The sequence below is a fragment of the Panicum virgatum genome, chromosome 1K (assembly GCF_016808335.1).
Source record: "Panicum virgatum strain AP13 chromosome 1K, P.virgatum_v5, whole genome shotgun sequence".
In the NCBI taxonomy this organism is placed as follows: domain Eukaryota; kingdom Viridiplantae; phylum Streptophyta; class Magnoliopsida; order Poales; family Poaceae; genus Panicum; species Panicum virgatum.
In genome coordinates, this window is record NC_053136.1 from 472,373 (window position 1) to 486,595 (window position 14,223).

At 54.2% G+C, this 14,223-nt stretch overlaps 2 protein-coding genes across 2 annotated transcripts; one reads left to right on the plus strand and one right to left on the minus strand.

Moving 5' to 3' along the window:
• Window positions 1–10,921: 10,921 nt before the first annotated feature.
• On the plus strand, window positions 10,922–12,553 carry LOC120642687. The gene is made up of 3 exons (XM_039919556.1): window positions 10,922–11,260; window positions 11,410–11,932; window positions 12,057–12,553. Exons 1-3 carry the CDS (start codon window positions 11,074–11,076, stop codon window positions 12,457–12,459), a joined length of 1,113 nt encoding a protein of 370 aa, XP_039775490.1. The 5' UTR covers window positions 10,922–11,073; the 3' UTR covers window positions 12,460–12,553.
• A 90-nt stretch (window positions 12,554–12,643) lies between these two features.
• LOC120643666 (uncharacterized protein At5g39865-like) lies at window positions 12,644–14,223 on the minus strand. Its single transcript, XM_039920424.1, has 2 exons — window positions 13,010–14,223; window positions 12,644–12,671 (listed from the first exon to the last, which is right to left on the minus strand). The coding sequence occupies exon 1, from the start codon at window positions 14,078–14,080 to the stop codon at window positions 13,223–13,225; it is 858 nt and encodes a 285-aa protein (XP_039776358.1). The 5' UTR covers window positions 14,081–14,223; the 3' UTR covers window positions 12,644–12,671; window positions 13,010–13,222.

Consider the following 14,223-nt stretch of genomic DNA (forward strand, 5'->3'; position numbering starts at 1 on the left):
AAGCGCGGGGAGCTTTTCTTTCTCCAATATATTAGTATAGAACTTCGAATGTGTGACTTAGGTCCTGTTCCACTCCATAAGCCCATAAACACAAAAAAAAACATCACATCGAATGTTTCAACAATGCATGGAGTACTAAATGAAGTCTATTTATAAAACTTTTTGCATTGATGGATTGTAAATCGCGAGACGAATCTAATGAGTCTACATAATCCATAATTTGCAACAGTGATGCTACAGTGATGCTACAGTGACTATCTGCTAATTATTGATTAATCATGGATTAATTAGCATCATTAGATTCGTCTCGCGATTTACAACCCATGCAAAAAGTTTTGTAAATATACTTCATTTAGTACCTCAAATTAGTAAGATTCCGTCGCAAAAAAAATTTGCGTTTCATCTAAACACACCCTTATCATATTTGCCATTCCAGACATTATTTGGATTCGCCAACCAATTTACCATACAAAATATTGGCTGTGTTCACTTCCCTCCAATTTCTCCGAACTTTCCAAACTTTCCATCACATTAAAATCACATCGAAATATTAAATATAGCAAATGATCTATGCATAGAGTACTAAATATAGGTAAATAAAAAAACTAATTGCATAGTTTTGATATATGTTGCGAGACGAATATTTTGAGCCTAGTTAGTTTATAATAGAACAATATTTACCACAAACAAACGAAAAATGCTACAGTATGCTACAGTATCAGATGCGGCCTTTTTTACCCGCTTTTCGCAGATCTAAATACAGCCATTGTCATCTTGATGTCACAGCCATTTTTTCAAGCAATTGACTAGCAGTGGCCAGTGGGTGCAGATCACGTGGTGAGGTCTGGTCACCTTAGTGCAGCTCCAGCGTGATGTTTTAGGGGTGCTCTGAGGAAAGAGAAGGAGCAATACAAGGTGAAATACGCTGAAGCGGGTAGAGCTAACAAGAAAATGCTAGCACCTGGAGCCAGATTTTGCACCCGGTGCCTTGAATAAAGAATGTTTCTATCGGTACCTCAGGACCCTCTTATTGTGTCTAGGCAAGAATTTCGTAGTTATCCTTAACTACGCCCTGTCGGCCGAGCAGCCGGACCCCTGTGGTCCGGACCCGCTCCCCGCTTGGGGAGGGTCCGGTGACGCCACATGTCCCGGAGGAGGTAGCCCTCAGCCAAAATAGCTGGGGGCCCCGGACCTCCCAAGGAGTTCCGGACCCCGCCAGATCCAGGACCCCCATATACTATCCGGACCCCTCAGCAGGGAGGAACCGACACCCCGCCTGGGGCAGGTCCGGAGCCGCCACGTGTCCGTAGGTGGGGCACGCGCGTGGGACCGCGTGGCTTCCACTGGAAGACTCGACAGCCTAACGCATTCAATACGGTAGGCGGAAGAACGCTTTGCCACAGCAGAGCCCGAGGCGGCTTTTGCCAGGTTGCACTGTTGGTCGCGTATTACCAAGGCGCACAGTGCAGTCGCTGGAGCCGCCCACGCCGCGTATGTCAGTCTACTATGCCAGTTGGACATGACGGCTCGGTTTCGCCCATTATGACGCCTGCACGGTAGCCTCGACAGACTACGCCGCAAGCTACATTGCCCCAACGGGCGCCTCACCGATGGGACAAATAAAGACTCCCCCTCGGTCAGAGAGTCTACAGGGCAATGAAGCGTATCCAAGAAGAGATTCTCAACCACTGTAGCTCCATTGAAGCATTCTGCGCAGTATATTATACATCCACGTTAGACCCACCTGTCGGGGTCGGAACGCCTGTGTACGCGCCCCCTTGGTCTATAAAAGGGAGACGCTTGCTAGAGGAAGGACTCAAGCCCCAGCTGGGCAGAGGATAGACTCATTCATACTAAGAGCAATACAATACACAGTGGACGTAGGGTATTACGCTCCGGCGGCCCGAACCACTCTAAACCTGCTGTGTTCATCGTATTCTTGCCCCCAAGCAAGATCGGCCTAATCGCTTAGCACTTTCCTGACTACTCCCCCTCTGGGATTAGACGGGTGCGTTCCGCCACCCGGCTATGGGTACCCTAAAAAGCCCACCACAGTTTCTTTTCTTCCTCGTTTTACGTGTTGCTTTGCTCATCTCCTATCCACCGTTCAAGCTCACATGCACATTTAAGAGGGAAAATCTATTTTATTCTTTATGGGTCCCACCATTACAAAATCTGAGAGAACTAAACATTGAAGCATTTGAAGCTAAGGGCGTCCGCAGTGGAGCCGGCGACTTCGCTAGCTGAGCTGGAGCAGCGGAGAGAAAAAAAATATTTTTTACATCCTATCATCTATGCATACAAGCATCGGCCCTATGATCCTGTCTCACATAGTCTCGATATGTGTGAAATTGCCTGGCTTTTCTTTCGTCGCTGGTGAGTCTTCTTTTTCCTCCTTCTCGCACCACCACGTCAGATTTCATCCTACTCAGCTAGCAACGTCGACTGCCGTTTTGCGGACGCCATAAGACTGACTTCAACAGCCGATTGGCATTTTGGAGAGGCAAAGGGAGTTTGCCTTCCCTGTACAGTGACGAGAAGAGGCATTTTTTTACAGAGTACTCCAACAGCCACAGCAGTGCCAATTGCAAATCCACCTCCGCCACCAGCGCCGCTCGCCCTCCGCCTCGACCCGGCCTCCGTGCGCGACGGGCCGCCTCCATCCGCGCCGGCCCCGCCTCCCTCCCGCGCACCGGCCCGCCCTTGCTCCGCCGCACGCGGCCGCCCAAGTCCCACCGCCGCTCGCCACACTCGCTCCGCCACACGTGGCCGCCCGAGACCCGCCGCTGCTCGTGTAGGCCGCCTGCCACACCCGCTCCCGAGACGCGCATGGGGGCAGCGCGCCTCGCCGCGCGTCCGCGTTCGGCCGGCGCCGGAGACGCGCGTGGGGGAGACGTGCGTGGGGGAGGACGCGCCTGCGCCTCGCCGCGCGTCCGCGTTCGGCCGGCGCCGGAGACGCGCGTGGGGGAGACGTGCGTGGGGGAGGACGCGCCTGCGCCTCGCCGCGCGTCCGCGTTTGGCGCGCTTGGTGGAGGACGCGCCCCGGAGACGGGCTTGGGCGGCGGACGACGTGGAGCTCCGAGCCACAGTCCGCCGAGAGCCGCCTCCGAGCTCGGCCGGCGTGGTGCCATGGCGGGCGCCCCTCGTCCTCCTCTGCTCCGGTCCCGCGGTTTCACTCCTCCGCGGATCGCGAGCGCCGCGGCCAGGAGCACACCCGCAGGAGCGCCGCCCCCTTGTGCAACCTCAACCCCGACCAGGAGCTCGCCGCGGCCGAGGACGAGCAGCCCCGACGAGGTGGCCGCGGAGCAGGAGGCCACGGATCAGGTGGCTGTCGACGTGGCTGACGAGGGCGCCGAGGACGAGGAGACGAGGAGGGAGGAGGCGATGGAGCTGGAGTGGATCGGGAGCCAGCGCCGCGCGGTGCGGTCGCGGTCGGGGCGGCCGCCGCCGCTCGTCCTGTGGTCGCACTCCACGGGCGACTCCCTCGCGATGCGCCTCGACGACGACCTCGAGTTGTTCACGTTGTGGCTTCCAGAGCACGTGCGCAGGGAGATGGTTGCCGCGGGCGAGGAGAGCCGGTTCACGCAACGCGCGCGACGCGGCAGCGACGGCGGACAGCGACGCCAGCGGAGCAGAGTAGGCGGGGTCGAGCCCGCTTGCGCATGGTGGAGAGGAAGAGGCGACGAGCCTCGCCGACGGCGGCGCGCGTGGAGAGAGGCGGCAGAAGCCCCGTCCTCCAGCGCTTTCCTCTGCCGGAGTTCCCCGGATCCCTCTCCTCCGCTCCTCTCCCACCGGCGGCGCATCGAGCAACGGGAGTTTGCATTTGAGGAGAGAGGGTGTGTATATTTGCATCTTCTCTCTCCAACGAAGGCAGTTTGCATCGCGTGTTGCCTCCGCTGTTGGAGAGGGTGCCGCGAGCGCACAGTGCGGACGAGAGATGCATTTTGCTTTTGCCTTCACCGATGCCTCGCCTGTTGGACTCAGTCTAAGATAGCACCTCATGACATGTCAAGGCTAGCACTATGGAAAAAGATTATACACTAAAGTTGCCAGCGACCGGTGGGGCGGCCAGTTGGCTAGTCCAAACTCCACAGAGTCGCGAGTTCAAACTTTAACTGGGGCGAATTTCTGCCTGTGGATAAAAAACCTCTCTCACTGTGCTCGCCGCAAGGCTTGGCCCTCTCGGGCATGGGCCAGAGTTCGGGGGAGTTTTTCGCGGTCAGGAGAAGCCGAGTCGCTTTTTCTTAATGAAAAACGGTGGGGTCCTGTTTCTATAAGGCAATGACCTTGATGATTCTACGTTCTCCATATCTTTAAGGTAGATAAAATGCCAGTTTTATGGATTTGCACGAGAAAAAAATTGTGATACCTTTTAATCTTAGTCTTGCATAAGTGATAATAGAGCATGATTATATAAATTAAGAAGAATCATGTTAATTTATGCGTATATTGGGCCATTTGGGGTAAACCTATCACCACTAGGGTGACTCGATCAGATCTTGCACAGCCAATCAAAAAGTCATCTTGTATTGCCAGATGCAAACCATCTCTTTATGTAACAACCAAATGAAATTCTGCTCAGGCCACACAACCAAACATGAGTCCATTATTGTCTAGCCAGGCTAGGCTTAGTCCATCAACCGAACATATCCCTAGCGACATGAGGTGTGGTTTTGAACACTAATTTTCCGGTGAAAACTCACTCCCTCCCTCCCCTATGCATTGATTCCAACAAGGATATACTTTTTTCTATGATGAAACCCAAGTCTGAACAGAACCGCTGATTCATCGGCATCTACTATAATTCTATTGTAATAGGTAAGGACACAATACCTATTTTTGCAGGCGGAGGAGCGTTTAAGGGTGATATTATTTTCCCGTCGTCTTAGACTAATCTTAATGCAAAATTTCAAGATACGATTATTAAGAATGACACATCTGAAAGGCCCTTGTTTGGTTTTGGTAATTGAGTGACAACTTAGGTGGACTAATAAGTGTTTATGTGGAGATACACAGGAGATTAGTCCACACAAAGACACTAGTATGAGCAACATGTGCCATGAAGGAGAAATGTCTAAGGGTTGATGCTATGCTCATATAGTGTGATCGATGAGCTCATTGCATATGAGACATGACATGGAGTTATGTGACCAAAGTGGAGAAGATCAAGACAAGACTTGGATTGATGGACCGGTTGCAATGGAGAAGGGCAAGTCAAGGCTTTGAAGCGAGGGACCGCGAGGCGGTGAAGCTTGGGCAAGATTTGGCGCCGATAGACCGAGGCAATGGTGAAGAGCGAGCAAGGTCAAGATCGATGGACCAAAGAGGTCATGTGATGATATGGAGTGGATCATATCATTTAAGAAAGATCAAGCCAAGTGTTGACTCATTATGATGATCAAAAAGCTTGATGGAGTTTGGTGCTTGTGTGGCATCAATATTTGGGAAGATGAAATGGAATGCGCAAGGCAAAGGTATGACTTGTAGGGCATTTCATTTCACCGGTCAAAGGTTGTGTAGAGAAGTACATAACCGGATTTAGGATAGATGGCCGTTCTATCAAGAGAGGCAAACTTGTTTGCATATCGGTCATCTAGTGCCACTTGAGCGATCTAACATTGCGATGTTGCTAGGATCGAGTGGCGTGGTGAGATCAAGTGAAAATCCTTTGAAAACATTTGTGAAATGCTAACACACATGCACATGGTGTTGTTCACGTGGTGTTGTTGGCACATTTGCAAAGGAGAAAGAGTTGGAGTTGATATTTATCAACTTGGGGAAGCAAGAAAGGCTTTTCAATGTTCTTCGGAGATTAGGTTGGCTCTTGGAGTGAAATACTGCTTTGATCCATTGTGTTTTGGATCAAATATTCAGTTGGGTTGTGTAGCCCTCTGAATAAGCTTTCCATAGAGTCCAAGATCACCAAATTTGGATATTGGAGCTAAGAGTTATGGCCGTTTTACCGAGATACATTTCTGCTGAAAATAGACCTGCGGACGGTCCGCTCCTTGGGGGCGGACGGACTGCCGTTATCTCGGATGAGCTCGGACAGAACCGTTTTTGGCTCTGTTGGGTGTCCAAATTGTACTGCGGATGGTCCGGCCCTTGGGGGCGGACGGTCCGCCTCCTACTGAAAATTCTGGGACAGAAACACTGCGGTTTCTATGTGTGCTGACTTTTTGAACGGCGGACAGTCCGCCCCTGGGGAGCGGACAGTCCGCCGGTCACTTCCAGATTTAGTTAGAGACGTTTGCAAATCGGTTGGTTCGAAGTTTTGAACCGCGGACGGTCCGCCCGGGGCTCTAACGGTCGACTCTGACACATAATCATTGCAGTTCTAGTCGTTGGTTTTGAATGGCGGACGGTCCGGTCTCTGTGAGGCGGACAGTCCGCGAAAACTCTATTTTCACGGGATTTGAGTGTAACGGCTAGTTTGGGGCGTCCCTCTATAAATAGAGGGTGTGGCCGGCCATTTGAAGGTGCTGAGCACCTTGGGGACTTGGTGTCCATGTGTGAGAGTGCTTGAGCGCCCTCTACTCACTCTAACTTGATAGTAATCATCCGATCGAGTGAGAGAGCGATTCTAGTGCGATTGCTTTGAGAGATTCCATCGAGTGGCACTAGGTGATCGTGTTGCAAGCCGGTGTGTTTGTTACTCTTGGAGGTTGCCACCTCCTAGACGGCTTGGTGGCAAGAGGCTCCGTTGAAGCCCGCAAGAAGATTGTGCGGTGCTCCGGAGAAGAGATTGTGAGGGGTATTGTGCTCACCCTGTGGGAGCCGCGAAGAGCAACTCTAGTTGAGCGAGACGTGAAGAGCAACAAGTGGTCCGGCCGGATCATGTGCTAGAGCTCGGTGTGAGCACTCCACGTGGGAGAGTGTGACTTGAGAGTCACCACTAGCAAGAGGATCGGCGGCAACCTTGGAGCTTGTCTCAACGGGGATTAGTTTGGTGGCAACCAAGTGAACCTCGGGATAAAAATCACCGTGTCAATCTTGTCTACTCTTCTCGGTGGTTTGCATTCTCCAAATCATAAGCCTTGTATTTACATTCATCTATATCTTGTGCTTGTGTAGTTTGCTAATCATCTTCTTGCTTGTGTAGCTACAAGTAGAGATTCTAGTGTAACTAGTTAGCTTGTGTAGCTTAATTAGTTGCTCTTGCTTAGATTGTGTAGCTAAACAAGTGGAGCTCTTGGATTTGGATTGTGTATCCTTGTCCTTGAGCATCTAGTGAGCTTAGGTTTGGCTTTGTGCTTTTGCTAATTAGAATTGTGTAGGAGCTCCCCCGGTTTATGAAGTACTAGTGCTTAGACTTGTGTGGCTTAGCATTAGAATTGTTAGGAGAGCTCTTACTAGCTTGGCACTCCATTTGTTTCGTGTAGGATCTTTTTGGAGGCGCCTTAGTCATAGTTAGAGGGGTGAAGTCTTGGCTAAGCGAATAGTTTCAATTCCGCATAAGTTTCGGTTAGCCGGCCCAATTAGTTTTAGAAAGGACTATTCACCCCCCCCTCTAGTCCGCCATCTCGACCCTACAACATCATCAAAAGACTTTTGAAATTATGGATGAAATTGGGTCTCCCAATGCATAGTTTCATTTCACGATTCCATAAGCGAGTCATTGCATTCAATTACTATAAAAAAGATTTGGTGAAATTAGATGAGATGAAACTCTCTAGCTCCCAATGCTAGTTTTATCAAGTTTTATAGTCTTAGAAACAGTGTAACCCAAGTTTCATCTAGATGAAACCCATTTCTTCTCTTTCTTCATAAATTTCTTGCCATGTTATCATTTTTGCCTATGTAGCACATCATTTAATATGTATGAAACCTCTATGAAACTTGCACTGAGATTAGCCTTAGCCCTCATTTCGCTCGTCTGTCCGTCCTCAAATTGGGTGCACCCCCTCCCCGATGGACGCCACATGGAATCCATCAGCATCTCACAATAGCAGTGAAATATCAGTTTACATAGAGTTCACGGCAGCAAACATCACGGTGCAACGACCGTGGCTGGAGCTCCAGATGCAGCGCTAGGGATGAAAACGGGTCGAGTTCGGTTCGGGTGGAGTGCCTGTGTACCTAAAACCGAAACCCGAACCTGAAATCCGAACCCGATCCGAACTTTAATTCGGGTGAGATTTCATGCCCAAAACCGAAACCCGCGGATACCCGAAACCCAACGGGTAATTTGAAACCCGAATCTTTTTACAAATCAACAAGCAGAACAACCGTCAACATTCAATCAAAGGAGTTAAGAACATAGTATAGTTGAGATTATTACAAATGGTTCAAATTATTACATACAGAGCAACACCACACATGGAGCACTCCAAGTTCAATACAAGTGCAAAACAACACAAATCATCCCACATATTGTGATACAGCAGCAGCTCGAGATCCGCTTGAAGCACCAGGAGCCGACATGGCTCACTTCCTGTCAAATGCAAAAGGCAAACACATACATGAGTTTGGCCGTTTGGGGGATGATGCATGAAATTCGAGATCTAGGGAAGGGAGATGCCGCCATACCTCGTGGGCTGCTTGATTCGCGGATTGGCGAGGCCCAAGCGGACTAGCAAGGCGCGGTCGGCGAGCTAGCTTGTTGGAGGCCGTTGCTCTAGGTGTGGACGGCGTCGGCGCGGCCTCTGTGCATCCCGTGGCATGCGGGGCGCGTGCTCTGTGCGGCCAGCGGGCTGCGGCGTGCATGGCGCGAGCAGCCTCCACGCGGCGGCCGGCGGGCGGCGGCTTCCTCCATGCGACGGCCGGCGGCCGGCGGGTGGGGCGCTCACTGTCGTTGTGGCCTGGATGCGCGAGCGCCGAGCGGGGGCATGGGGCCGGTCGGCCGGGAGGCCGCTCAGGGGCTGGGGCCTTCGAGCGGCGGCTGCGGATGACCATGAGGGGTGAGTTGTGAAGGTGAGGGTGGAGAGGAAGGATGGATTATATATCTAGGGTCGTTAATGGGTTTTTGTTGGGCTGATTTGTTTTCGGGCCCCAATGGAGCTCCGCGGGTAGAATTCTGAATCCGCCCCAAACCCGAAATATTTCGGGTACCCGAACCCACAAATACGCGGACCAAAACCAGAACCCGAACCCAAAACCCGTAAACCCGAAACCCGTATCCACTCCGAACCCGATCCGCTGCCATCCTGCAGCGCACGCAATGGCCTCATGCTCCACGTGGCATTCATCGGCCTGCCAGTGGCCGTCCACCACCCCGTCGCACCGCGTTTGATCGTGCGGAAACCACCCGCCCAAGTCACGGTCTGCATCTACCCTCCTCCCATCCCATCAACATCTGCTTGCGGCATCTCTAATCTTGCAGATCGCGCTCGGTCACCTTGTGCTCTTTGTCCATGTCGCGGGATTTTTAGGGTACCCACAGCCGGGTGGCGGAGCGCACCCGCCTATTCTCAGTGAGGGAGTACTCGGGGAAGTACTTGGCGATTAGGCTGATCTAACACTAAGACAAGCACACAAGAACACACGATTTAGAGTGGTTCGGGCCGCCGGAGCGTAATACCCTACGTCCACTGGGAGAAGTATTGTTCTTGATTGTGTATGAACCTATCCTCTGCTGGGTCTTGGCTTTCACCCAGCCTGAGTTTTTCTTCTAGCGGGCGCCCCCTTTTATAGACCAAGGGGTGCGGATACATAGGACGTTGGGGCCCCGACAAGTGGGCCCAACGTACTGTGCAGCATACTGCGCAGAGTACTCAAATGGCTACAGTGGTTACGAATCTTTCCTCCGATATGCTTCCATGCCCTGCTGACTCTCTGACGAAAGGATGTCTTCTCTTGTCCCGTCAGCAAGGTGCCCGTTGGGGGAACGTAGCTTGCGGCGTGACCTGTTGAGGCTATTATGTGGACGTCATAATGGGTGAAGCCGAGCCGTCGTATCCATTTAATGCTGCAGACGGGTTCTGCGCGGGTGCGGCACAGGCGGCTGCACTGTGCACCTTGGTAATACGCGGTGCACAGTGAGGCCTGACAAAGGCTGTCTCGCGCACCGCGTCGGCAGAGCACGCCTTGTCCAACTGCATTAAATGCAGTGGGCGCGCGAGTCTTCCAGTGGAAGGCTCGTGCTCGAGCCCGCGCCTCCGGGCCACGTGGCGGCTCCGGACCCCCACGCAGTGCGGGAGGTCCGGATGGATGCAGGAGGTCCCGGACCCCTACGGGGGGTCCGAGGCCTCGGCTGTCGACATGGAACTTCCCTTCCTTAGAGACACGTGGCGTCTCCGGACCCATCCCCAGGCGGGGAACGGGTCCGAGGCCATTGGCCTGGTGAGGGAAGAGCCTGACCCGTGGGGTCTGGCTACTCCGTCCTTTCCGCGCAGTTACGGATAACTACACGGGTCCTACCTTGCTGGTAGCTGCAGTAAGAGTGAGTATCCCTGCTATAGTGCTATAGGATACCGACAGTCCACTTTCGTGCCGTCGCGTGGTGTGCTCGTTCTGGACAAACTCGGTCGGGTACAGCGTTCCTCATGGCTCATCATTTCGGACGAGCTCGGCTTCTGCTCCGCGTAGCGCCGCCGCCGCGACCATCGAGCCAGTTCCCCTCCATTGTTGTACAATGCAGCCCACCAGCACCGGTAAATGCCACGCACGGTGACGCCGCCGTGGGTGACCTTTCCGGTTTTGCAATCGAATACACTTTCCGTACGTCGATCTCCTAATTATTTCAAAGTTAACCTCCATCTATTACACCGACATATGGGCTGTTGTGTTGTGTGCGCTGCATGAAGCAGCAGGCGTCCTTTATTTCCCTTGGCATGAAGAGCGATGGAGGCTTATACATATGGGCAGGGCGGCGTATCGGCCGCGTCACACAAAGCTAGCGATCGATCATATCGATGCGCAGGTATTGTACGGCGGCATTCCATGGTATATATACCGCACCACATGGCCATTCATTCACCAGGCAAGGCAGACAAGCTGGGAAGGATCGATGCAGATCACCAACAGCCTACCCAACACCACACCAGCAGAATACTAAGGCGTTGCATTGCTTCCTTCCTCAGGCAGCGGCGGCTGCTGCTGCAACCAGCACAGCAAAAGATCAGCTAGCCGGCGATGGATATGATGATGATGAGCAAGAAGCGGCTGCCGATCCTCGTCAGCTGCGTCACGATCGTCTTGGTGGCGTTCGCCCCGGCGGCTGCCAAGGCGACGGCCCCCGCCAGCACGGTGGTCGCCGGCATGGTGTTCTGCGACCAGTGCAAGGACGGCGCCCGGGGCCTCTTCGACTACCCGCTCTACGGTGCGTGGGTCCGATCCATCCATCCGTCCGTCATCTACTTACTACTAGTACTATCATCTCCATGGATCCAAGCAAGCAATAAGCATACCTATATGCATGCTCCACCTAACCCATGCGTGATCACGACCTCTGCGTGCATTGCCTTGCAGGCGCTCGCGTCGCCATCCAGTGCGGCGGCGGCGACACCCCGCTCACCGTGCGCGAGAGCAACACCAACTGGTTCGGCGGCTTCTCCATCCGCATGGAGGGCTCCCCGGACATGAACCGCTGCACCGCCCGCGTCGTCCAGGGCACGGGCCACTGCGGCGCCGCCACCGCCAGCGTGCCGAGGGAGCTCACCCTCGCCTTCAGGATGCTCGGCCTCGCGCTCTACACCGTGCCGCCGCTGCTCTCGCAGCCAGAGGAGGCCATGGACTTTTGCCCCGGACGAGACAGGCGCACTAGGCCTCCTCCTCCTCCTCCTCCTCCTGCAGCCGCGCGTTGGCCGGCGGCGGCTGCCCCGGCGCCCGCTCCTCCGCTCCCGCCCTTCTGGCGCAGGAGGCGCCTGCCGCCCATCTGGCGCAAGCCGCCAACGTCGTTGCCGCAGCAGCAGGACCAGCCGCAGGTGCCGCCGCCGCCGCAGGTGCTCCCTCCTCCGGCGCCAGCGCTGCAGGGATCGGCCTGCACCTACGAGTACGTTGACAGCCCATACATATATGTGTATATATATATATATATATATATATATATATATAGGTAGCGATGTACTATGTACCAAGAAAAAACCAATATATATGCAAGCCATGTCATCGATCAGGCAGTGGGCGTGGCCGGAGCATCGTTGCCACTGGAAGGTGGTGACCCCCAACACGACGGTGGCCATGGCGTTCGGGCCCCTGGCGGCGCAGCGCTACGGCTCGGAGCTGACGCTGCGGGACGCGCTGGAGGGGCGCGGCGACATGTACCGCACGCTGCTCCGGGAGGCCACGGCGGCGCTGCTCAACGCCTACTACAACGCCCCCGGCGGGCCCTTCCTGTACCCGACCACGGCCAGCGTCATCGACCACATGAACGGCGCGCTGCTCAGCTCCACGCAGAGGGTCCTCATCGAGGGGGCGCGCTTCCGCAGGGCCAACGCCGGCGGCGGAGGCCCAGCCGGACGGACAAGGCTGCCATGCGACTTCACGCCCTGCCGCAGTGCGGCGGCACCGCCTATCTAAGCTCTGCTCTGCTCGTTGATCTACTTATTACCACTAGCTAGCAGTACCAACTGCAATTGCAATTGCAATGCTTGGAGGGAACTACACGGTCATCAGATAGATTATTGATGCAATTACTAGCTAGCCAGACCACACGGTTATTCATGTACTGACGACCAATGTCTCAGACCAATGCGCAGTCCAATCTGTGAATTTCAGTTTCAGACTTTCAGCCCGTGTTTAGTTGCGCGTTGTAAAATTTTTGAAAAGACATTTTTTTACATTTGAAGTACTAAACATAGACTAATTACAAAAATAATTACAGAACTCGTCTGTAAATCGCGAGACGAATCTAGCGAGCCTAATTAATCCGTCATTAGAGGTTATTTACTGTAGCATTAATGTAGCAATTTAGCATCTAATTACAGCCTAATTAGGTTCATTAGATTCGTCTCGCCATTTACAGACAGCAGTCGTAATGTGTTTTTTATTTCGTCTAGATTTAAGTCTCCATGCAGGTGCCGGAATTTTTTTTTGGAATTTTGATTTTTGTAACTAAACACGGCCTCAGTTTACTACTACAGTAGTAATATAGGAGGGAGAACAGCATTTCTCTTGGAATTGATCATGAACGACCAGGCCTGGCTTGACTACAACCACTCATCTCCCATTCCAAGCTTGGTGAAAATAACTTGATTGATTAGTACTAGTGCAGCACTATTAGAGGAGGAGGAGCAGAAGATAAGGGGCTGATCTGAATGGGGCAGGAAGAAGCGCAGTCAGGTCAGGAGCAGATCGGGCAGAGCACGAGGCCGTTCTCGTTGCACTCCCCGCAGCGCACCACCACCGTGGTCCGCCGCCTGCAGCCAGGTTGGTTGCCGGGCACGGGCACGGCCACCTTGCGGCTCCCCGAGCAGTCGAAGCAGGGCAGGAAGCTCATGCCCCCGCAGCCGTCGCAGCTGTAGGTGCCTGATCTGGGCAGGCCCTCCAGCAGCGGCGCCAGCAGGCCCTGCTCGTCCAGGCGGAGCACCTCCTCCGCGCCGCCGACGTGGCGGCCCCGCACGAAGAGCCTGGGGAGCGAGCAGGCGGCGGGGGAGAGCAGCTGCTGCCGGAGCTCCTCCCTGAAGCTCCGGTCCATGGAGACGTCGCGCTCCCTGAAGGCGACGCCGTGGGCCTGGAGCGCGGCGCGGACGGCGTTGCAGGCCTCGAAGGTGGCGCGGACCCCGCGGAGGGAGGTGGTGTAGAGCACCGCCGAAGCCGCCGGGGGAGGAGCGCGGGCGCCTGGCTTGGCGTTGCCGTCGATTGGGCGGAGAGGGAAGCGGATGCGGCGTTTAGGCTTGCAGGAGGGAGACGGGGCGGGAGGCCTGGCCGGGGTCGAGGGGTCGACGAGGCCGGCCATGAGCTCCCACGAGTTGATGACCTCCTCCGGCTGGGGATGGGGATGGGTTTCGGGTTTGAGATTCGTCGGCGGCGGCGGAGGCGGTGGAGGCGCGGAGGTGGTTTTTGTTGGATGCGGCGGCTCGGAGTAGGTGAGGATGCCGTAGGTGGAGGAGGTGAGGGAGACGATGTGGTGGTGGGAGATGATGCGGCGGCGGCCGTCCTCGGCTTCTTCCTCCAGGAACGCCGACGACACGCAGCCCATGCTCTAGATTTGAATTGATCCGCCGCCTCTTCCTATCCTACTGCAAGGTAGGTAGACAAATATGGGGGAGGAAGAACAACTCCGATGGGCGATGGGGATTCAAATTTTGAATTTCAAATGGTGGTGGCTCGCAACTCAAGTCG

What these genes read in the sequence shown, in the direction of transcription:
- LOC120643666 (XM_039920424.1), bottom strand. Translation starts at nt 14,080, where the DNA reads ATGGGCTGCGTGTCGTCGGCGTTCCTGGAGGAAGAAGCCGAGGACGGC.
- LOC120642687 (XM_039919556.1), top strand. Translation starts at nt 11,074, where the DNA reads ATGGATATGATGATGATGAGCAAGAAGCGGCTGCCGATCCTCGTCAGC. An exon ending in CTTCGACTACCCGCTCTACG is followed by an intron (nt 11,261 to 11,409) that starts GTGCGTGGGTCC and finishes ATTGCCTTGCAG; the next exon opens with GCGCTCGCGTCGCCATCCAG. An exon ending in GGATCGGCCTGCACCTACGA is followed by an intron (nt 11,933 to 12,056) that starts GTACGTTGACAG and finishes GTCATCGATCAG; the next exon opens with GCAGTGGGCGTGGCCGGAGC.